The 25,968-nt window shown below is 31.2% G+C and overlaps 1 protein-coding gene across 1 annotated transcript in view; it reads right to left on the bottom strand.

The window, feature by feature from the left end:
* Positions 1 to 4,057: 4,057 nt before the first annotated feature.
* The window catches only part of LOC143181689 (glycerol-3-phosphate dehydrogenase [NAD(+)], cytoplasmic-like), a 42,792-nt gene continuing 20,881 nt past the window's right edge, over positions 4,058 to 25,968 (bottom strand). The window contains exons 3-8 of the mRNA XM_076382229.1: positions 6,562 to 6,702; positions 6,342 to 6,483; positions 5,430 to 5,542; positions 4,964 to 5,194; positions 4,681 to 4,880; positions 4,058 to 4,317 (exon numbers count right to left, since the gene is read on the bottom strand). Of these exons, the coding sequence (XP_076238344.1) occupies positions 4,287 to 4,317; positions 4,681 to 4,880; positions 4,964 to 5,194; positions 5,430 to 5,542; positions 6,342 to 6,483; positions 6,562 to 6,702 (858 nt within the window). The 3' untranslated portion in view covers positions 4,058 to 4,286. The remainder of the gene's footprint in view (positions 4,318 to 4,680; positions 4,881 to 4,963; positions 5,195 to 5,429; positions 5,543 to 6,341; positions 6,484 to 6,561; positions 6,703 to 25,968) is intronic.

Here is a 25,968-nt window from a genome sequence, read left to right as displayed (position 1 = left end):
CATTCCTATTCGTTATTAATATCTTATAACGATATTACGCGAATATACCTATTAAATTAATTATCAACCAAAACTGTTTACAGTTAACAATATTCCTGATAATAATTCCATATAAGAAAGAATAGACCCGTTATCGATACCTTAATGATATTATCGATTATCGATAGACACATCTCTAAGAAGCAGTGACATACTATTCATGTATTGCGAAAAATACTCTAGAAATCCTTAGGGGCAACGTTTTCCAGGGGTTTTCTCCAAGGACACGAATACAGTACTGTCTCGTAAAAAAGTCGCACATTGGGACTGTTTGAAGCTTCTTTACGGGACTGGTATACTATTTTTTTTTTGCCCTTTACCCTCGGCACGGTACAGTACCGATAGTGACGAGCCATAAATTTCGTTCGGCACTGCCACGGTACACGTGCAACAGGAAAACTCAGAATTAGAGTACTATAACAGGTGGATCGCATTCGGTCTACACTTGCCGTTTAATTGTTGTTAGTCAAAGTATCACCTATATCCTCAGATTTTTCTCGGGCGTGAAGCCTCGAACTCACACCAAATGAGATTTGACTGCTAGTTTCTTTTGCTCAAAACCACAAGTTTTGATATACATACTTTTGATACGCAGACTTTGAGGTCATTTGCCGTGCTGTGATTTTGCAATCTTGCGATCTCATGTTCAAGCTAAAACGTTAGAAATTGTTTCGTCTTTGCAAGATCTTTCTCTACTTTTTAAGTTTGCGATCTGTTTTCAACAAACATCTTAGACTTCTAAAGCTTCATAAAAGTAAACCATAACAGATACAACAAAGTGTATAAAAACGTTTTACTATATCTCTGCCTTTGCATCTGTAAAATTGCAGAATTCTCTGATTGCTGGTTTAACATATTGGTACGTAATTAGTATCGAAGGCTACATTATCTGTTACGCCTTGTGTAAGTTGCATATAGGTAACTATATAAACGCCGTCTGCATGTACATGTATGTTATCCTTAATGTTGAAAGAATTACTATTTCTAACTACAATTAATGTTTTGAAAGACAACAATCTTTCTAAAATTAGTGTACTGTACTGTCTTGATGTCCTATTTCAATAGCATGTATAATGTTAATTGTAATTCAATAAATTGGATGCAATAGATCAGCCAGCCACAAAACCGTGTTATTCTTCAGTTAACACATTTTATAAAAAAAATTATAATTTATCAGAAACTATGTTCTTTGTTGTATTCCGTTAACTCAATATTTTTATTACAAACGAAACTTACAACTATATTATTACAAAATGAAAAACGTACACTTGACAACGTTCAATAGGTATTCGTATATAAGTTCTAGACAATTCAATGAACTGTTGCTGACGAATAGTAGTAAAAGTCTGCTCTCGAAACCAGCATTCGATATATATATATATATATATATGTTCGGAAGTTTTAAGAGTGGGATTGTTTTGGATGTAATAGATTACCAAGAGATAAGACACTGAGGATAAGGTTTGAAAATGGATAAGGAATGAGTAACTGAGGACAGGGTTCACGGATGACTCATGAAAAGGACTCATGAAGGAAAGAATTTGAGTACATATTGATTATAAGTTTAGCTTTGCAGGAGATATACGATAGAGATAGAGGAAAATTCAGAGTTGACATACAACATCTTCAATATCTTCGACATAAGGTTTCGTTTACTTCTTTGTTTATAGGAATAACAAGACTCAACTTTTATGCTTCAGCAAAAATATCTAATGTGAGATATTTGCTATAAACAAGATAATGTAAAGAAGAGACAATAAAGTTACAAGCTTCTTGATATAACAATTTAACCTAAAAATTAACAAGTTAGGTAGCCTATCCTCCTATCTTTCACAGTTAGAGAATATGGTGCTTCATCATTTCATTCCCATGCTAGTGGATCATTAAATTATTATTTCATCATATTGCCACGTCCAACAATTACAGTAATGTTACGGACAAGAGCCGTTTCGTCTACAGTCTACACGGACGAGAGCTGTGGTTTATCCCCACTACCTCGTTTGATACGTGCCGCCGAGAAACCAATTCTTGGAACCATCGCGTTCGAGCTCGATGCCCGAGAACAAAGACGTCATAAAAAACAACGATATCATTAGGGATTTAAATAGGAAAAATTGAAGTTTCTTATTCGCAAACGGATTTTCACGCAAGTAACACCAATCGATTCCTTGTGCTCACCCGATTAAAATGATATCAAACACGACATGATTCCGATTATTTTTAACAAAGATACATAAAACTTGGTTTGTAGAACAAAAGGTCATGCTCATCGCGTTATGTAAACAGACCCGGGCGCGACTCTCGTCCGTGAGTGGTAGTCGATTCGACGAGCGCGGCTCTCGTCGTAGCATGTTAGAATGCTACGAAAAGTTCTCCAATTCACTAACTCCCTATTATTCCCTCATATTTTTGTGTTTAATTATTTAATGACTGAAATTATTAAGAAAATGAAAGCGTAACACAGAAAGTATATAAGTTCCGTTTTAAATGTTTAGAAATTTTTATTTTTTTATTTTCAATATCTTCTTTCCGACATGGATTAAATATAATATACATAAATTCTGTTAGCCAAATCTTCATTTACTGTCATTTTTAGCTCGTAAAGAACTGATAGAAAAGTAACTTTGATGATTCTCCGTAACCGTCGCAGGGTTCCAACCTTTATTATTTAAATATCTTTATTATAAATAATAGGAATCATGTCGTATTTGATGTCATTTTTATCGGGAGAGCACAAGGAATCGATTGGTGTTACTTGCATGAAAATCTGTTTGCAAATAAGGAACTTCAATTTTTCCTATTAAATTGTCTTTTCTGACGTCATTGATTTCGGGCATCGAGCTCGAGCAAGACCCTTTTTTTTGCTTCTCCGGTCGTGTACCAATTATCTCGGCGACCGAGAGCAAAGGAAGCCGAATCGACTACCAGTCGCGGACAAGAGTCGCGACCAGACCCGAGAGCGGCTCTCGTCCGCAACATTACTGTATTAACCACATACATTTACTCTTGTGCACTGTTCAACTAATTATTATTACAGTAGTTGTAATTATTATTACAACGATTATCCGAATGACCGATTTTCCAAACACAGAATAAGTCACGTACGTACGTATTTCAGCTACGCATTTAACAATATTTATGTTGTGGGACACGTATTCTAGCTGCTTCAAATGCCTGAGTTTAGTGAGTTTATACGTATAGATTTTAGTCATATAATCAGTGTTAAAAGAAAAAGATTAGTGTTGAAATTAGAACATAAGTTGGACATTATTGAATATTTTAAGAAAAGTAAATATGCCTCTAATTTAGCAAAAGAACACAATGTTAGAAGATCCACGATTAGCGACAGAAAAAGCAGTGAATTAAAATTGCTAAACTTTCAACAGAAATTCAATAATAAAAACAATTTTATTTCCCATAAAAGCTTAAAAACAACAAGTGATGATAAATTAGATAACACAATGTACAAGTGGATCTTGCAAAAGCGAAGTATTGGAATACCAATATCAGGCCCATTAATAACTAATTGTAAGAATTTGATTCCTCATACGGATTATGAAAGTTTAATTCCTTGTCGTTCTATGACGCATTCATAAATTTAGTTCTCCTTGTTCGATTATTTGGATAATTCACGTTCTACTATTTAACAATAGTTAAAATCTAGTGTATACGTAACATCGAGAATGCTGAAATACTACGAAATAGAATAGAGTACAACTTCCAACAAATTCGAGAACCACCAAGAATGATAAAGAGAGTAACCAGATCAATGGCAAGACGACAACATGCTTGTCTTCAAATGCATTTTAAGCACCTTCTATAATAGTAATTAAAACGGAAAATTCATTATATCTCATAAACGGAGACAGATGGGACATATATTTATATAACTTTTTTCATTGTTTTGAAGCATATAATGAACTCCCGAAATTGGTCTCACGTATTATAGGACACCCTTGTATATAAGAATATTTGTTGAGCAACTCAAGAAGGGTTTGAGAAAAATGATAAATTCATAGACAATTTACGTTAAACTTTTTATTAAATACTTTATAGTACAATTATATGGTTGTATCCATATAAAATTATTACACTGTAATTAAAACTAATTATAAATTAATAAAATTTTGTTTAAATCGATAATGTCATTTATTTGAAGTACGATACTAATGAAAAATATTTACAACGTTTCTAAGACTGACATTAATATGAAAATAATTTCATATAAAACAATCTCCAGTCTTTAACTATGCATTTTCAACTCCTTCCAACCTCATTCTGAAAAGTACATAAATAATTTTTTAATACAATTACTCAGTGAAACTAAAATGAATTCATAGCACACAAGGATTACATTTTAAGTTAGAATGGAAAAGTTTTAGATATGACTTACTTTCTCTATTTTAAAATGTTATATTTAGTATGATGAAAACGTTAAAAAATCATTTTGTAGAATGTCCTGTCCCGATATATGTGGGATGTTTTTGACCATTATAATCAATTTTCATGTTATTTCAATTAGAAATATAAATATAACAGTCAGTACATATACAATGTTTTTGGTGCAAACCTAAAGAGATATTAGTTTTATGTTAATGAATGTGCAATTGCAAATAATAATAAAATCAATAGTATACTAACACATGTTCAGGATGATTACGAATTTGGTCAAGCAGATCAGCTGGTCTTATTTGATCAGTACAGATACGGTGTACTGCAGTGAACAGTGGAAATTTCTCCAATAAATTACGCCCTTTTAACATTCCATGAACTTCGTCAGCTGTAGCTGGTCCTTGTAATTTTTGACCCGATAAAAGTTCTTCTTCAAGTTGTCTGATACTCTGTTTAAAAAATATAAACATGTTCTCTTAAATACATTTATTAATCCTGTAAGAAAAAATTAATAGAATTGTATGATTTGTACTTTGCCCGTTTTCACATATTGTTCACAAACTCTGCGATTTCTTCCTCCATAGCAAGTGGTTATTAAATCTGCTACACCACAACTTTCGAAAAATGTAGAAAGTTTTGAGCCACTATAAAATGTGTCTACGAACTTAACCATTTCCATCAATCCTAATCTAATAACAGCAGCTTTTGTGTTGTCACCTAATCCCATACCATCCACAAATCCAGCTGCACAAGCCACAATGTTCTAAAATACAATTAATAAACGATTAATAAATACAGCTAATAAACAATTGAGGCGTTCTTTTGTAAGTACTAAAATTGAAACAATTTGTTTCCCGTTAAAAATATATTTTATGCGACACATACAATAGTTTTTCAACAAAAAAATTGTTCAGTTTTGGTACTTACACTACTTCTTGCAAGAACGCTTCAATTATTTTAAAACAGGTTTTCTTAAGCATATTCATTTTTTAACTTACCTTTAGGGCACCACATACTTCAACTGCTTCACAGTCTTCAACAACTACTACTCTAAAATTGGGAGTTTGAATGAGATCTCTCAATAGGGGAGCCAATCGTTTGTCTCTGCAACCTATGATTTGGAATTAAATCATTTAGGTATCTTAAGGAAAAAATTGTTAATATTTTATAACAACTAACAGTATATGGGTGTTCTAGTTTGTTGTCAAAAGTTAAATTATTTTATTTACACTGAATAAACTTTAAACGATTTTTATTGACTTTAGTTTGGTTTTTAACTAGTTTAATCTATTATGTTAAATATAATGTACGTATAGATATAATCATATGTACTGCAATATTGATATAGTCATATGTACTGCAATATTGATATAATTAAAAAAAAGATAGTCGTTTTTGAGTTATTAGTATAAAGAGAAATTAAGATATTACGTAATTTTTTTAAAAATTCTAAGTTTTAAATTATGTTATTGTCATTATCAGTTAATATGTTGATACCATGCATAAATTAGTTTGTTAATAAAACTATACACTCCTATAAACATAAATATAAAATACTTTTAAACTTAAGTACAAATAATTTTCTTTAAAAATAATTTAGTTAAATATAATTTCCACCATTACTATTTGTTTAATCGTATCCAGGCCATTTACTCACAAATCTTTTTAGATTTTTAAAAATATAAATTCATATTCTGTATAAAAATTAGGTATTTCTTAATTATGCTTTTGTTTTGATGACTAAAAAAGATTTTTAGTAAATTTTATTCAATAGTTAATATGCTATATGATAGACTAACTGAAAAATCAAAGCAAATTTATGTTATAAAAAATATTTTCAAAATGTTTATAACGTTAAAAAGATATAAACCCGTTATAAGTTTTTGTTAAACCGATATTGTGTTAATTACCGATGGTAGTTTCACAGAATTTTTCTTCTGCAACTTCATTAGCCAAATTTGCGCCCATTAAAACGTAACATTGAATTCTCAGATTTTTTTCAATAATTTTGGAGATTAATTCAATATTCGTCCCATCTCCTCGATCAAAACCCTTAAATCCAATACAATATTTTATTATACGATATTAACTTGATTTCCATCAAATAAAATTTTTAGTTAACATGAATACCTTAATTAATGATAAACCAACTGCAGTTGGTTTAATTTTGTCAAGCAATGTCGCACATAGAGTTTTGATGAACTGATGAGGTATTACAAATATCAAGATATCTGCATCTTTTGCAGCTTCGACGACATCTGGCACGGCAACCTGAAAATTATACATATGTTAATATAAATTATTGTATTTCTAACTTATATTTCTGAAGCTAAACCAACAACAAGGAATTTTTCATTGCTGTTATTGCTATATATTTCAAAACTTTCCACGCTAAAGTAACATAATATAAGAAACATTTGGCTTCTGTTTCAGTTTTAATTTGAGCTTGTCCTGTATATTCGTCAGAAAATAAATTCACTGTAACAGCAGCCTATGAGGATCATTCAATAAATAAAGAGACGAAAGCTCAAATTTAAATGATATCTAAATAAGAAATATAATAATTTCAGAATCACCTTATATGTCCTAATTGGATGTTGTACACACTGCTGAATAACATTTATAAAAGAAGTATTTTAAGTAATTGTTATTCCACCTTCTAAATAAAATTGTATTTTAAGTTACAGTATATAATATATGAAGAGTGAGGAGAGAGTTCATATTAGGATGCAACAATCCTATAATACTTGCAAATTAAATTTCTTTTTTTAAGCAAAGCAAAGCTATCAAAAGTAGTAGAGTTAATATTTGATCACAATAAATAAAGAAAACATAAACTAAAATAAGTAAAATATTGATAGTCATAAAGATAGGCGCGCCTAACATTTGAGACATTCCAACGACGCGATGCGACGTCGGTAACATCCTGCGAATGTCCTATACACGTCTTCTAAGCGTCTTATGGTGCATCTACGTTATGTTTGCTCACGAACAGAACAGCTCGCAAGCTTGCCTGAGTCCGCATTTAAGCACTTGCCTTCCTTCCCATAAGCAAGTACAGGTTCAAAAACCACCAACACTACGAACAATACGACTGAGCATTCGAAATACATTCCTGCTATTCATGGTACTTGCAAGTATGAAGGTCTCCTGGAGATCCTCTATCTCGAGGGGGCATCGCCTTTGTCATCCGACGCTTGGTGGGTTTTTTGTGATATTTATGTTTCTAGTCTAACGGATTATATTTATAAATAGCAAATTCAAAAAAGTCAATTTTTTAAGAAGTACACATTTTGATTTGTGAAACAGCTACACTTTCTCGGTGGAACATTATACTTAAAAAAACAAATATATGAGAAAGTAGACCCTGTTATTTTAATCAGACTTCCATACTTCCTCGTATAATGTTCCATTTTCTGTTACCTTTAAAAGAACGAAAACTACAACCAGTTCTTATGTAACTTATTTTTTATACTTTTAAAGATATTAGAATTCTTGGTATATAGAATTAGTTTTCAAAGTTTGAATCTGATAAAAGAAGCATACAATGTACATATTTAATATAAAGCTAACCTTAAGGAAGGTGTGTTTAAAATCACTTTTATGAGAAATTTTAACATTGTTATGCTCATAATGAAATAGTGTATAGGAATATCTCACAACCAATGGTTTAAACAAAAGAGTAGTCAATTAAAGTGAAAAAATAAATCGAAAATGTATAATGAAATTTTTTCACCACTTACTCTATTTTCAAAAATATCAAATATGAATTTCGATCAGACAAGTACGTCGAAATAAATGTATAAAGTGAAGCCAAAATCTTTGCTCGCCTAATATTTCAAAAACATAAACGTCGACTGATTTTAGAAACATGAAAAATTTGTATACTAATAATCATACTGCATTGAACCGTGTTATTAAATTTTAGTTATTTTTTTTGTAAATGAAGACGCTTTTAATATCCCATTCAAAATAGAACAATATCATAAAAGTAAAGGAATAAGTTCGTATAACAAAAAACGATACATAATAATTTAACCCTTATGTCAATACCCAAGATTGTCACCATTTAAAGAGTATGGGGAAAAGAGTACTCGAATATCCGAATACTCAGGTATTCGTATAAGGATTAATACTTATATTTTAGTAATATAAATAATAATATACTTGGTTAATAATATTTTATTTAGTTATACAAAATCAATATAAATGTATATTATAAAAATTATATTATTGAACTATACGCATCATGTATACGCATATAATATTAAATACCGTTTTAGGATTTGTGTCTAGAGTTAAAACAATTAAGACAATAAGCTTTATTACACTGTTGGCATTCAGTACTAACTTTTTTAGCTTTCTTCCTAGCTTCTTGAACACTTTCTGAAGTTGCAATACTTTCATAACAAGAAACGCATCTTTTGCGTGCTATTTTTCCAGATTCCTTTCTTGGAAGAGTTATTAATTTATGACTACCTACAAGAAGTTGACTCATGTTCTGTTTAATTGATGTATTAAAATTCCCTAGTAAAGACGACGAAAGTGCCTTTATAAAGTCTGCGATCGTGTATGACTTCGATATCATATTGTAAATAACCCAACTGTTGAACACTGCTACGTTAAGTAGCTGAAATACTACTTTCCTGTACCACTTAACGCTTTTCCTCGCTGGGGAATAATATTCGACAGCCTGACTCGATAAATCAATACTACTTCTGATTCTATTAAAGTCTACGATAACACTCGGTTTTGTCGATGCTTCTCCCGAACGTTTGGACCTTGTCGCAGTTTTCATCTCGTTTCCGTGAAAAGTCGATACCATGAAGATGTCCTTCCGGCCGTGATATTTAAAAATACGAATTCCCTCTGAATTTGACAATGATTTCACATCTCCTTTTTTAACTCTCAACATCTTCAAACCCTGCGGAAAACTCTTCCGATCTCTCTTTAATGGCCCACAATATTCCGTCTTGCGAGTCCTTAAGTAACTTGCTAATTCGATACTACTGCACCATTTATCTGCTGCAACTACTCGTCCACAATCGAGAAGCGATTCACTCAAATTAACGATGATCGAGCTAGAATTATTTAATTGCGGAGTTTTACTTTTGCTAAGCTTTCCACCACAATGAATAGACGCATTCCAGATGTAGCCACTGGCATCACAGAGTTTGTACATTCTAATCCCTTGTCCGTGACGCTCAGTGGAATTATATTTGCGGAAAATAAGGCAGCCATTGTGGGAAAAGATGGCCTCATCAAAGGCTACTTCATCGCCAGGGGTATACATTTTCTGGATATTTGAGAAAAGCATATTTATTAAGTTGGAGATTTTGTACAATCTATCCCCTGGCGGTGTCTGTTCGTTGGGACAGAAGTGCCAGTTCTTCAAGATCAGAGAGAATCGATTGTACGGCATTTGAATGTGGTGAAAAAGTGGGTGAAAGAACAGTGGGTCTTTTTTCCAGTAATCTTCTATTCTAGGGAATTTAATCAATTCTGTCAATAAAATGATTCCTAAAAACTTTCTCATTTCATCTTCTGTTACTTCCTTCCACCTTTGCATTCTGGCATGCTTCGACAATTGTTGGTTGTCGATATATCGCTGGGCATACCTGTTTGTTTCTGAAACCATTAGCATAATTATATCACGGTCAAAGAAGTGTTCGAACATCTGTATCGGTGTGATTGCAGATGAGAGATCTTTTTGGAGTCCAGAGTTGCCTGTAAATTCCAATTTTTCGCCTTTTACAATATTCATGTTCCATTCATCCTCAGATCCAAAAACATTGGCGTCGTTCGACGAACTTTCTTTTGGATATTCCTCTTCTTCAGATGTGGCAGAGTTATCTTCAGATGGCAGTGATTCACTTTCACTAGTGCCACCCATATTTTCTTCACCAGAAGTTTCTTCATCGCTACTGAAATGATAACTCTTCAACATATCAAGTAATTCCTTGGAAGTGTGTTTCACATCAATCATATTGAAATATTGAAAGTTTCAATCTTTTAAAAAACCACAGTATGTACTATTATGAATCAAAATAGGTTTGCCACAATGTAAAACGTAGTTGAATTTATAGTATGTTTCCGTAAAGGCAAAGACGTAAATATTATGGCATTTAACAAAGTATTTGATTCGTTGGTAGCTGAATACTCGCAGTTTTCTACTTTTCGTTATTCACTGAATACATTAAAATTTTTAAGCAAACTATGCCATTGGAAAAATATTGATGTGTCACATCTGGCGCACGCAAGCGTGCAAAATAGGCTGACAACTGTGAGCCATATGTGGCGCATGGCAGAGAATTAACAAGCCAGTGTTATACTTGTACGTAAATGGGAGTCCGTTCCCTATCGTATTTTCCTTGTACAGAGCGTATGCACGTACTGTAGATTAACTGAGCCAGTGGTTTTCAAACAAGAGATCGAACGAAACTGTAAATTTTTATAAATAAAAATTATTTATTAAACTTTTAACTAGTAACTTATGTCTTTCCCGTTTTGAGTTAACACTGAACTTTAGCACTTTAATTCTTTTTTAAAAGTTCACTTGTAACAGTTATTTTGTATTCGATTAACGCGTTGACGCCGGCGTGCATCACTGGTGGGTCACACGCTACTGAACCATTGGGCGGCGTGCATCACCGGTGGGTCACGCTTGAACATGTAATAATCGTGAGCCGCCAGATGAAGCGCAGCATGAATTTGAGGGCTGTCTCATAGCGAAAAACATGAAAATCGACGCCGGCGTGAACGTGTTAATGAAAATTCTGAAAAATCATACATTACTTAATAGATATTTTCAGATGAAATATAGATTTTTGAACTATTTTTTAAATTACGTAAAGCTTATTTTATTATATAATTAAATGCTAGAACATATTCTCTCAAATTTTCCTAGTAATGAAATAGTGATTGTGTACTGTAGAATAAGAATCTTCTATCATTAAGAGTGCATACATGTATTACGTATGAATTGTAAAAGATAAAGCTAACAAATGACTCATTTTAAGATTTCAACTTCAAATTTATATATCCTAGCACGAGAAATTTACTGGCCAAAAGTTAAATTGTTTCAAAGTAGAATAAATGTTCCTATTTAACTGGAATTCTTTTTTTATTTTCGAGAAAATAAAAGTTTCGTATTTATACAAAAAGGAATGAAATAATAGCTTCACTGAATACACTTTATTTTAAAACCGTTATCTTGTAACAGAAAAGATAACAATCAAAACATTACGGATATTTTATAACTATGATAGAATTAATTTCAATAGGCGGCTCAGGGTCACTCAGCCCCTCACGCGCCTTTCTGGTGAGTTCCCCCACCACAGCAGTTCCCCGTGCATACGGACACACTTGCTGCGTGTGTGGAATATCCGTGAACTCACTCCTCTGTCCTACCAGAAAGGCGCGTGAGGGGCTGAGTGACCCTGAGCTGCCTGTTGAAATTAATTCTACCATAATTAAACGTTTTAACAGTTTCATTCGACCCCTATTTTAAACTGTGGGATGCATATAAAATGATCTACAGTATGTCCCGCATATCCGAATACCCTAATATTCGAGTCTTTTATTACCCGAATAGAGAATGTTTTCTAACAACCTTGCTTTTTTCTGTTAGAAATGGTAGATAATATTTACATATAATATACAGAGTGTTACAGATAAAAACCGATAAGTTTTGACAACGTATTTGGGAGGTCATTCTGAGCAAAAGATGTTACTGTATAGGAAACTCTAAAGGTAAACGTAACAATTCGCATTTTGACTCTAGAACTTCTAAGTTTTATAGAATATTTACCTACATTATTGTACTTAACAAGGCTTCATTATCTTATAAAATAACTATAAACATTTTCTGCTTTTTTAAAATAAAATACATCCTAAGAAAAGCATAAAAAAGAAATATACATATTACTAACAGATGTACAAGCAAGGACCTAGTTATAGATCAGAACCTAATTCCTGATCAGTTTATTTAGTATATGCATTACTTTGATAAAAATTCGTTCCAAAAATTTAGTCCGTAATTATTGCCTATTTCGATATTCATACATGAAATTTAATAGCTGGTAGTGAGATATAATTGTAAAGTGATTAGCTATTGCTACTTTTATATGTTTTATTTTAAGAACTAAATTATAATTCAATTGTTATTATTTTCGCACTCTTTTTAAATACCAAATTGAAGATGACACAAACATTTATATAAACAATTGTTTTGTGTATACGTTCGGTACTGCCAGGGTACACATGCGACAGGAAAACAGAATAAGGATACTCTAGCAGGTTGGGTCACAATCAACCTACACTTGACTTTTAATTGTTGGATTGCCAAATGTGTTTTCCAAGACATTTGGCAATCCAACGCGTTAGAGTATCGCCTATATCCTCAAATTTTTCTCGAGCGTGAAGTCTCGAACTCACCCCAGATGGGATTTTACTACAGGTTTCTTTTGCTCAAAACCACAAGATCGCATACTTTGAGGTCATTTGCCATGCTGTAATTTTGCAATCTCGCGATCTCATTTTCAAGTTAAAACGTTAGAAATTGTTCTGCCTTAGTAAGATCTATCTCTACTTTTTAAGTTAGCGATCTATTTTCGACAAACATCTCAAATTTTTAAAGCTTCCAAAAAGTAAACCGTAATAGATACAATAAACTGTATACAAACGTTTTACTATATTTCTGCTTTTGCATCTGTAAAATTGCAAAATTCTCTGATTGTTGGTTTAGCATATTGATATGTTATTTTAAGACATTACTATTGCAAAATTAAGGCAAACTGGGCATTATGTTATAGTACATTTTACGCTTCAATTTGGACCTCCTATCACACTTTAAAATATCGAAGGTTATATTATCTGTTACACCTTGTATAAGTTACGTATAAGTAACTATATAAACGTCATACGTATGTATATGTATATTATCCTTAATGTTAAAATAGGTGTTATTTGTAACTACAATTAATGTTTTAGAACGAATAAAAGTGTATGGCAGCGATTTAAATCGGAGCGTGATTTGTAAATGTACTTCTCCGCGTTGTGTATGTGCATAAGTACTTAAAGGCAAAGTGAGAACAAATATCCTAATTCTGTCTTTTCGATCGCTCGACGAAAGGACCCCTGCTGAGTGGTGCGGATAGTCGCGAGTCTTTTGCGGGGACTGAAACTCAGTCGTTTTAAGGAACAATACTGCATATGAGATATAAGTTTATATTTATAAAGTATTTTAATAATGAAACATTTTTGGAAGATTGAATGCTTCTGAAGCAAAAATGTATTTGACTTACAAAAATATGTATCAAGAATATTTTTCAAAATGTAAGATTATACAATTTAAAATGAGTTCACATTCTCTCTTACAGTTAAAAAGTTGACAATCAACTTTATATAAGTGATTCTCGCACTAATTAGGTAGATATCGCCTTCTATCACTCACTGTCATTGTAGGTCTCATACAAAAGATTTAGTAATGATGTCATGTTACTTGTTATTTCTTTATTACTATATATTTTTGTTTTGTATTTTGTTTTATCTATGATCACACGATGATGTACCGTAAACGGAAGGAACATTGGCAGCACGATATAACGATAGCTATGACAATACCGATAACTTTCTATTTATACCATTACGAAGTAAGTAGTCTTTCAGAGTTTCATCACTAAAAAGTGTTGGACCAAGTGATCGTGGTGGAAGGTTAGTAAGACCGTCTTGTTCTATCCAACGATTTAAAAATGACGATTTAATGTCCTAATATTAATACGAGAGAATCATGATTTCATAGCAATCCTGAAATTGAAATATTTCCTAAACCAATGATTTTCGGACATAAATCGGTTAAATACAATTTTAATACAACATACAAAAATGATTTCAATCTCTGCGGGAACAGCTTATTGCTATTATAAAACAGGGAATAGGCTGAATGAAATATTAATATTAGAACAAAGCTAATAAGCACCCGTGTTTCTATGTTTTTGCTTTTTTACAGGCAACTATTTGAAGTTATGTCAGACTAAATTACTTTTTCACGTTAGTACGAGGTAGATGTAGGTTATATTCCTATTACTACTTTTCAAAATTGAACATAGCACACGTGTGTTTTTTGTCCGACAGTCTAATATAAGCGACTTCTTAATTTTAAAAGTGACGGAATTGTCTTCGTTACTTAATATATTCGATACTTGTTTATATATTTAATAAAATGAATGAATTTGATACTTTACTCTCCTTGAGCCTAGGCGCACATGTACGGATAATCAATGACCGACAATTTTGACAATCTTGTCGGTATAAAAGTCGATTACAGACTGAACAATTCTTTTTTTTCTATCTAATGAATAAGAAAACAATCGATATATAAAATTCAGTTAAGTTTGTAATCGGCCTGTAGTTAAAACGACACAATTATATCAGCCACCGATTGTCGGTAGGTATGCGTCTAACATAATCCTTTAACTCTGATAAATCTTTTATCGATCTCGACATATAACAAGTTATAAATAGAGACTAAAAATTGATATAACATCGCTTCCGGTTCTTGGAACTCTCGCAAAAGTCATTACATCGAATAACAGTGATAAGAAACGGAAGTTAGTGAACATATTGATTTTGATTAAAATGATCTATTCTGGCATTATTGTATTGACTTCATATTGATTCAATATCATTTTGATGATTTAATTGCTTCTGTATCAGTTCTGTATCTGTCTCAAGTATCAGTTTCCGGTCAAATAAAAACGTTGAGTTCATTTATCTTAAAATCTTACAAGATGTCAAATAATTACGAAAGAATAAAATATTGTATAAGAAAAACATTGCCATATAAGAAGTAAAATATTATGATCCGATTTCAACTTTGCAAAATCGTAGATGATACTACTGTATCTGTTAAAATTGCTTTTTTAATTATATGTATAAGTAGCTACATAGTTTATCTTATTTTTTATCATACATACGTGTATGTGTCTAATTTTTACTAATGTTTTAAAATGTCACTACTTTTACATACTACAAGTCAATAACATATTTTCTTAATGCTGGATAATTAACCCTGCCGTGTTTGTCTTTCTATCGCGAATATTTACGCACATTCAGTAGATTTTGCCAATCATTTCAGTTCTTTAAGCAAGATGTGATATACAGGGTGTCCTAATAAAACCTAGCATCTTGATTACCTTAGAAACTATAAGAATAACAGAACAATTTTTCGAACAAAAATTATTTAATATTTAAGGGGCCATCACGTGATCATATCGATTTGTTTATAAGCGAAGATGCTTAAAGAATATGAAGGTCACATTTTCCTTTCTTTATTGGCATCCTATATTTTTCTGTTAATCATTTGATAACAGCTTTCAAAATGAATACAAATCCCTGTAACACAGTTCTGCATGACCATAGTTGGCCTTGTGTTATAACTATTTTTATTCGTTTTAAGAATTGCTATTTGTTATCAAATAATTAACAAAAAAACATAGGATGACATTTAAAAAAAAATAAAGAAATTTGAAATAAAAATTCAAAATCTTCCAGTTACAAGAAATTCTAAAATTATAGTTAATCTTACGTGCAGTGCAATGCTTCTCGTGGCAATATTTTTCTTCTTAATTAATAATGTACTTAATTTAAGAAAGAAGTTTAACAAGGATTTCTTTATTCACACTCAAATAGTTAAGCCAAATATGCCATTTAAGAAGTTCACATGTGAAAAAACGTTTCTTTTTTTACAACCATTCTTTATGCCAAAGAAAAATAGGTACAACTTTCATTTTAAAACACATTTTTATAAATAATCATAAACATACCATTGTTAAAACATTACACAGTGGAATATTCTGAAGAAGTCTGTACCAAAACTGTAGAACTTTTAATAGAAAGGAGTTAGCGAGATGATTCTTTGAAGCAGTTAAGGAAAAATAGAGAAAACGTTGCAAACAATTTTCGGCGGTAATTATCTGTTATAACTGCTCCACCTCCAATTTTGATGATTTTTAAACATGTTACAAAGGGCATTATGTTAAACAACTTTTTCTTTTCAAAGAGAAATTTGCGAACGGCTTTCATTTCCGAAATATTTGTAAAACACTATTGCTGCCACTACATTGTATTGTGTTTATACGTGCACTCGCCCAACACAATGGCTTTGGAGAAGTTTAAAATACCGAAAAGAGGGCAGGGTAAGGCTGCGCCCTCCCCCTGCACTCCTACCCGTAAAAGAACATAACCTATATGAACTCTGATCCGTCTTCCTTTTTCTGTTAGGAGAATATTGACATGTACGGAAACATGGAAAATATGGAATGAACATTTCGTTAAAATTCAACACTGAAATTGGCCAAATTTAACCTTTTAGTTTACCCGTTACACAGGGTGTTACTTTCATCTTGCATATCCTAATATCTTTGTTATTTTTGCTGATACAAAAAAATATGTCAGCACAAATTTGTCTAGTTCAAATCTACAAATATTATAACCCATACTTTTTTCTCTCAAGATCAGTTTTTTCGAGTTTTGTAGGTCATCGCCATTTTTGTGCATATTTATATGTACTTTTTATGAATGCAGCATCATAGTGCACATGAAGACGAATTCAACGAACTGACACTATGACCTTTAAATGATCTTGAATGAAAAAAATCGCGCTAGTTTAAAGACAATTAAAAAATTTTACATTTTTGGTGGTCTGTAAGTAATAAATTGTACTATTTTACTATTATTTTAATTATGTTAAATTTACCCTATAATAAATATTTAAAATGGTGTCCATTGGCTCCGAGACACTTTCGAGCGCGGAAAAACTGTTGCTTATACAATCAATCATTACTGAAGGAATGGTATTGCAAGCGTATAAAATTCTTTGCTTCATATTTCCTGGTGTAGTAACGTAACTTTTTCATTCGAAACCATAGTGTCAGCACCACAAATTCGTCTTCATGTACACTATAATACTACGTCATAAAAGCTACATATTAATGTGCAGAAAATTCTGGTGACCTTCAACACTCAGAAAAAATGACCTTGAAAGAGAAAAAATAGATGATAATATTCTCGGTTTTGAACCAAACCAGTTTGTCCTAGCACATTTTTTCGTATTAGCAAAAACAACGAAGATATTAGGATATGCAAGATAAAAGAAACACCCTGTATAAGCTGCCTACCGGCTGCCACGACGTGTTCATATAAACAATAGATAAGCAGTGGCATCGAACTCACGTATACGTTGCCGCGGACGTGCTCTTACAGCAAAAATCATTGCAATAGTAACAATAGTTTCTTGCAAATATCTCGGAAATTAAAACCATCCGCAAATTTTTTCAAATGAAAAAGTTGTTCCAAATATTGCCCTTTATAACATATTAGAAAATCGTCAAAATCGGTGGTGGAGCCCTTATAACAGACAATTATCCGAACTCCTTTCTTTAACTTGTCTTTATAGTCAACGAAAGTTCGTGTAGTGAGTCGTTTAAGGTGACTCAGTAACAAAGAAATTTGTTAATATCATCAACAGCTTTTAAAATATTACATTGATGCATCATTTGATGCCACATCACTTTTCCTTTTTTTCTTCGTGAAATTGGTAATATTCATCGAAATATGTTAGTATTAGAACTAGCCTCCGGATCTTTATGCATTTAGGGGGAGTTCACCTAATACCGGACATTTAAGGTTTTTCTTAAATAAAGAAAAAAAAAACATTTTATGCTTTCTATTCTGCTTCATTTATGAATTAACAATATCATAATTTAATCTAATAGTTAATTTGAACCTTGATTAAACTTTGATACAGAATTCTGAAATATCATTGAGTGGAACTGTCGAAGCATTGGGCACAGCAGAATGTTGCGAACAAATTACCGGAGCATCTAGTAAACATGATCCATAGTTACATAAGCAACAGATTCTTTTACGTCAAAATAGGCAGCGAAAACTCAAGTATTGGAGAATACAAAGCAGGGGTACCGCAAGGGAGCGTACTGGGACCAATACTCTTCTCTATATATACTGCAGACCCTCCCAAAGAAATACAAAACTCAATGTTAACATTTGCAGATGACACCACAATTGACGACATCGGAAACAATGCAACTACAGCAACAAATTTAACAAATAAACTTAAACTACTATATTCATGGATGGAGCAAAAGAAAATTACAATTAATCCACACAAAAGCACAAACATCTGCTTCACATTAAATAGACAGGAACTCAAGGCTGTATACATAAACCAAACAATCGTACCACAAACAATAGAAACGAAATATTTAGGAATAGTATTAGACAAAAGATTAACATGGGGCCCTCACATAAAACACCTAATAAGGAAAATATCATCAGCAACAAAACAACTGTACTGGCTAATTGGAAAAAAATCGAAACTAAAAATAACAAACAAAAAGATAATATATACAACCATAATTAAACCTTTATGGACCTACGGAGCACCCCTTTGGAGTACAGCTACAAAAACTAATCAAAAGAAAATTAAAACTGCACAGTCGAAACTGCTACGAATGATACTTGACGCACCATGGTACATACGGAACGACGACATAGAAAAAACCCTAGATATCCCATCAGTCGAACAAACCCTTTTAATCCTAAATCAAAAACATTGGGCCAGAATTAACACACACCAAAACCCGACGGTAAAAGACTGCACAATACCACTTCCAAGGAGACTGCGAAGGTTACATCCACTGGACAAATGTCCAGTGCCCCCGCCGGATTACTGATGAAAGCGAAGGGGACAAATTGTAGAAGAATGTTGAATGTATGAGTATAGTACGAGTATGAAAGCAAGAATGGATGAAGCGAATGACAAAAAGAAACGGATACAAATGGTGTAAGAAGTCTACAAATAGTAAGACTAGTGCACGAATAAAGGAAATTTATAAAAAAAAAAAAAAAAAAGAATGTTGCTACGTGACTCAGATCAGTTTCAATATAATTTGCAGCGGTCACAAATGTAGTTATCAGAGCATTCAGGACTATCGGCACAAGTCTCAGGTGTCGATTTTTTGCAACTTGGACCCTGAATTCAGTTTTCTTCTCCAGTTTTCGCGAATGTCACTTTTAATTTTAGTGTTCTCGTCTTCTTAAGCTCTTCTTTAGCTTCTTAAGCTCTTATTAAATATTTAGTAAATATTAGAGACAGAAGTAGTACATGGATGCCCGTTTAATGTCTTTAAAAATATGTTTCTTTAAGAGCATTCAATATTCAAGACGTCTCCATCGTGGAATTCATTTTATATATTCATTATGTTCATCCCATGAACCTTTTTTCTGATTATTCATGTTATTTAGCTATATTTTTTAACTACTGAAACCAAACTAATGAACATCGGCTATGGGAAATTTGTATATGCAAAAAAGTGTAGTATTCATATACGTAATATGCAAAAATGTACAAAATATTGAAAGTTATATATTCTTTGTACTGAATATTTCAAAGTCAAAGCTTAGATAGATTCCCCTTGTCTAATTGTGTTTATGAAAATAGGAATTTATAATTCTAATATACACCTATATTACACTTACAAGTAGATGTTGTTAAAAGTAGATACAAGAATCTATAATTATTTTATAGTCTAAAAAAATATATGTATTTTTAGCATATGAAAAAAGAGGAAAAGTGACGCAGTATGAATTTATGCATACACCCAATAGAATTGCATGCATGATACTAGAAAATTTCTGTTTCAAAATATACTTTACTTAATAAAAAAATCTTGTTCGTAAGAGTCACTCTAATAAACTATCTTTTATTTACCACAAGCAATTTCATCACGCGACTGTCATGTCTTATTAGGTATAAAAATAAAATATTCGATGAACAGTAGAAACCCTGATAATTGTCAGTTGGTAAGAAAAACAATTGTTAAGAGAGTTCTTTGTTCGTTGATCATATAATTGCGTAATTATAAATGATATTTATAGTTAAACAAAAATGTTATTGACAGCTCTAATCAAAGGTAGATTGCCTGAAGTACTCAACTAAAAAACACTTTCTATAAAACTTCAATTGTACAGCGACAGATTTTATTAAAACAATGTGAATAACATGAATATGTACGTATGGCTCATTCACTGCATCAATGGCAGAACTCAAAAATCATAGTTTTTTGAGAAATAAAGCACTAACTTCTTTTCACATAAAAGCTAATTTTTTTATATGTACCAACTCAAAAATAGTTACAATTTCTTGAGTTGTCATTATTGCAGTAAATAAACGATATTTATGTTCTTAAATATTCCTAATGCTTCTATATCTTAAATGGATCGTATAACGAGGACACAGAATGAGACAAACCTGTTTGCCTTCCAGGAATTTTTTTAAATTAAAAATTGATTAAAAACAATATCTCTCTTATCTCGTACATAGATAAATGTGTTCTTACTAAACTTCTATAAGCATTTTCGAAGGTACTATATTCCAATTTCATTTCTGAATTTGATTTTTGTTGAATTTTTATTTATGGCGACACTTAAATTGATTATGTATGACAACGATTTGAAAAATTACAAATACAAAACAATACTTCAAACAATGTCCGTAAGAAATTTCATAATAGTTCAATTCTATGTGTAACAACATTTTTAAAATTTTTAAATTAATGAAATTCTTAAAAACTAAGCACTTTGTCTTATTCTATGCCCTCGCTAATCAGTATGTTAGAAACTTTTCTAATTTGATTCCTCGTTCAAGGTTCTGGGGTAAGTGCCGTGTCCCTTGACACAGTCCTCTTGCCAGAGAGTCAAAGGACTCTCCCCACTCCGTGGCCAGATCCTTCAGGAACAAAGTCCCAATTCTTTAGCTACGCGGCGTCAGGCCGCTTGCTATTTCCAAACTCTCTAGCTCTTCACATAAACATTCAATCCCTCAACACCCGATAGCTGGGAGACCCAACGTGGTCATCAGCCATCGCCTGGCGTCGAGGCTGTTTAGTCTCACGCACCCTCATTCAAGGCCACATAGCCTAAGTTCCATACATAAAACCCTCGAAGGCAAGACGGCATGGAACCATTCACCCTCAATTCGTTTTTAAAATACGTTGACGCTAACAAGTACATTCAATGTATATTAAACATTAGGAAAATTCGTAATCATGCGTATGCGCATATAGTAAATAAATCTTCAAAATCACTTCTTTGAAGGACAAAATCTTGTAGGAGAAGAATTTGTTTTATATTTTCGATTCACTTTTTCATCTAAAATCTAGACAGAATCGCCATCCTCTCACTCACACTACCAAGTACACGACAATCTGTACATATTGTATTAGAATTAATTTAGGAATCGTATGCATATTTTATACAAATCATTGTACCTGATTCAGCGTTGCTGTGTTGATTAATGAGTTTCATAATTTGCTAATTAAACTCCTGCATACGTACCAATCATTCTAACTGCATAGTTACGTTTAATAGGTAACATCTAGTTTCGTTTACGATAATGTGGAAAATTTTAATTACTGAGTGTGAAGTATAGCAATAAGCATGCTTTCCAAAGACAGTAACAGTTATACAATCCATACATATAGTAATGAATAATTTATAGGACGCGTACTCAGCGACTTGGATGCGCGAGGAAGAATACAGATAAGATTACGTTCTTCTTCTTTTTTTACTTCATCTTCAAGTAAGAGGATCGATAACACCATCGAAAAATCGTGCTGATGTAATAATACCTTGTCATGTGCTGTTTCTAACACTTAATAATACTCGACTGTAATATGTACAAAGCATTAAGTATTAATTTAAACAGATAGTTGCTTCCTGTTGATAGATAAAGATTACATCAGTGCAATATCGGTAACAAGTTAATCGGAATACGATTGATCTTTATTTCTAAATTTTGAATTATGTTTTATTAATATTTGAAAAATGTCTTCTGTTAATAAAATAAAATTATTATAAAATAAATATAAAATATATATATAAAATAAATTTATTTTATTTTATATAATGCTTTACAAACGAATAAATATGTTTCTTTATCCACGTATAAACCATATATATCGCATATACAGGAATATGTCTAACACAGAACATAGAATATAAAATAAAATAAGCTTTTGCTTATGAAAAAATGGAAACGTGAATGGAAAATATTGTTGTAAAATTAAGTCCTCCTTCTAAGCAAGTGAGGCTAAAAAATAAAGTGTGTTTACTATACTACTTGTTCATTTATATTGCTTTCGTGTAAATAATTTATAGTTCTTTTCTTTGAGATAATATAAATAGCAGGGTGGTGTTTTTACTTAAAGAAAGAGGCAAAAGATATAAAATAGCATTTCATTTGGTTAGCGAAAAAGTTGAATGAATTTTTACCGCATATCAATGCAAAACATACAGTTTAAAGTGATCAAGGAATATGCAGAAATTACACACTCTGTCTCATTATATGTATGTACACATACACATGTGCCCATATATTTATCAAGTACATATGACGCAAGAAGGTTCAAACTTAATTTTCTTTAAAATGAAATACATTATGAAAGAAATTTATTTTATACTGATACGTTCTGTTATATACAAATTGTTAAAAACATAGTTCAACAGTTTAAAAGCTTATAGTAGGCACAGAAGGGAGTAAAAAATGCCTAGTCACCTTGCCTTTTAGATTATTAGAATGCAAAAAAATTTTACAATATAAATGATCCTTAAATATGTCGAAATATCACAATATGTAATAAAATAATTTAACAGTTATTATTGTACGAAAAAATATAAAAATTTCTTAATTTTTAAGTAAACCCTTGAGTACTTAAGAATATAAAATTAAAATAGAGTAGACGTTAATCTTTTTCTAGCGATTTTAAAACGGTATTTTACTTACTTGATTAAAAAAATATCATTCGTTATTATTACAAGTGCATATTTTATGTGAGCGATTACATGCATTCCAATCTGCAGTACTGGCTAAAAAAAAACTTTTTTGTGTAAACGATAGTAGAAGTACCATACATGTTTGATAAAGATAGAGAATTATCAAAGTATTAAATTAAAATTATAAACATATCAAGAAAAATGTGAGGTTAAGTATTTTCCATCTAGAATGGTTTATAACTCCATTGTACGTAGTAATACTAACGAATATTTGTTAATTAAATGTTTTATTTGTATTTCATTAAAAAAAATAATTAGTGTCAACAACTGTTTTAGAGGTAAAATCTCAATTTCAAACATTAATTTTAATTATAATAATAATTTCATTAAAAACTAATTTAGTTTTTATTTAGTTAAAAAACTTATCGTTTACATTTATTTAATGCTTATAATCATTGTATACTTTTGAGACCAAATATATCTAACATGCTACGTATTTATAATTTCACTATCATGAAACAAGATTGTATTTTATTACATGTGCGATGACAGTTCTATTTTGATTCTGCAGCTTATAATAAGTAACATTTCAACAACTTCATAACAGTTACATGTAATAATATCTCGTCAGCTAATTGTGGAATTCGTTAATCTCCGTGAACACATTATCTTCAACAAACAATATTCTGATAAGTGATTTACTTTCACCGCCTGTACCAAATTGCGTAAGAACCGTTTATTCTGGAATCATACAATGAAACTGGCCAGATACAATCAACAGTAATTTCTTTATTTTCAGGGACATAAAGAAAATTCCCTAATAGAGCTTACTTTCGATTTCTTAATTCTATGATAGCATACCTACTCGTCTTCAATATCTTCATTTTCTCATATTTCACATTTTTTAACTTTCCTATTTTGTTTAAATTAAAATTACTCTTAAGAAACACTAAAAATTATCATAGTTACTTATTGAAAAATTCTTTAAATAAGAAGTCCTATGTACTTGTTACGTATAGGAAATGTAGGTTATGATACAACTTTTCTAAAATTTAAGATGTCTATTGTAACCATTAAGAGATTACTTTGTAATGAAAGTATCGATGGAAAAGTAGAAAACTATCTCTCATAAATAAAAATATTCTATTATTTACAATCCGACAACCCTTGTACAATAATAAATTCGTTACAGAAAACGATTACTTCCTTACATTTTAGAAATCGTGTGTCAAAGAATAGATCAAATACAGATGTATTCATTATAAGCCAATGTTTCATTGCTAATAACAAGTTCATAAAATCTAAAAGGTATATTTCTGATGTTAATCCATGTGTGAGCGATTCACTTCTGACTTTCCTAAACTAAGAACAGAAAAAGATAGGCTAGGTACTTAAATCGTATTAAAGAATAATCAGGATAGTAATCCGTGTTTAGTGAGGAAATATTATACTCAGTTTATATCACGGTGAATTTTTTTCTGGAGTATTATAGATCCTACACAACTAAACAATATTTGTATTGAAAATTTTACTCTATCTCATATAGTTATTAATGAACTGCGATTGTTTATGTAAATTCCTATGTTTGTAAATGCAATTAGAAAAATGGTACCCAATTAAAAATATTATAAAATGTACCTATTTAATTTTCATTATTTTGTACATTCTTGCATATTATAAGGATTCTATAATTTTCTACATATTTAAATTTTCCATAAATGTATAAAAATCCGCAGTCTAATTATAAACTTATATTCAAGATATAAAAAAATGAAACAATTTTAAGAACTAATTCCACTCTTTCGACTTGAATTTTCCCTGACAAAGAAAATTCTTTCTTACACCATTTATTATCCTTTGCATTCGCGTAATGTTCTCAAATAACTGAAAGTTCCGGTTACTTTATTTATTCGATATAAGGTTTTAATGACGTGTGTACAATTTCTCTATAAATAGAGCCGTAAATCAACTCTAAGAGATTTTATTCTGAAAAATGTTGCCGTGCAACTAAATAAAGACTCTGATCGAGAAACCGTGTTCTTTTTACGGAGAAGAAAGTGAAATGAGGAAAAGTTGAGGAACAGGCGTCTTTAGTATACTAATGAAACGTATTGCTTATTTAGTTTTACTTTTATGTAATTTTGTGTCATTGCTACCACCAAAAAACGTCAAAACATTCATTACTACCTTTTCTTAAACAAAATGACGCGTTTAACTTTTGCTATTGTTGTTTACGTTTGTCACAATTGTTGCACAAACTATAAAAAATTATTTATGTATCAAAATGTGAATATAACATTTTTTAATATTTAATGTCTTTAGAATCATTCATCAATTATTGTTACATAGTATTTGCTTTAATAATAAATACTATATATAGCAGTAATAAACATAAATATGACACTCATACTTTGAAGGAACCCACAACTATAGTTTATCCATGTAGAAAATTAACGAATTTCATAATCCAATTTCTCTCAAATCACTAATACAATTTCAATAAAAACTTTTGAATGCATATTCTACTAATAACAGTAATTAAAAAGATTATACGCCGTTTTATAAATATTTCAAGAAAAAGATGCTTGATACTCAAGAATCGTTCAAAATATGATGGATGCTCATTTTTTCCTTCACACATAAACATTATTTTCCAAACTTTCTCATTCAGTATACTCAGTATCT

This window comes from Calliopsis andreniformis, chromosome 7 (assembly GCF_051401765.1).
Source record: "Calliopsis andreniformis isolate RMS-2024a chromosome 7, iyCalAndr_principal, whole genome shotgun sequence".
Lineage (NCBI taxonomy): Eukaryota > Metazoa > Arthropoda > Insecta > Hymenoptera > Andrenidae > Calliopsis > Calliopsis andreniformis.
This window is presented reverse-complemented; position numbering and strand designations above follow the sequence as displayed.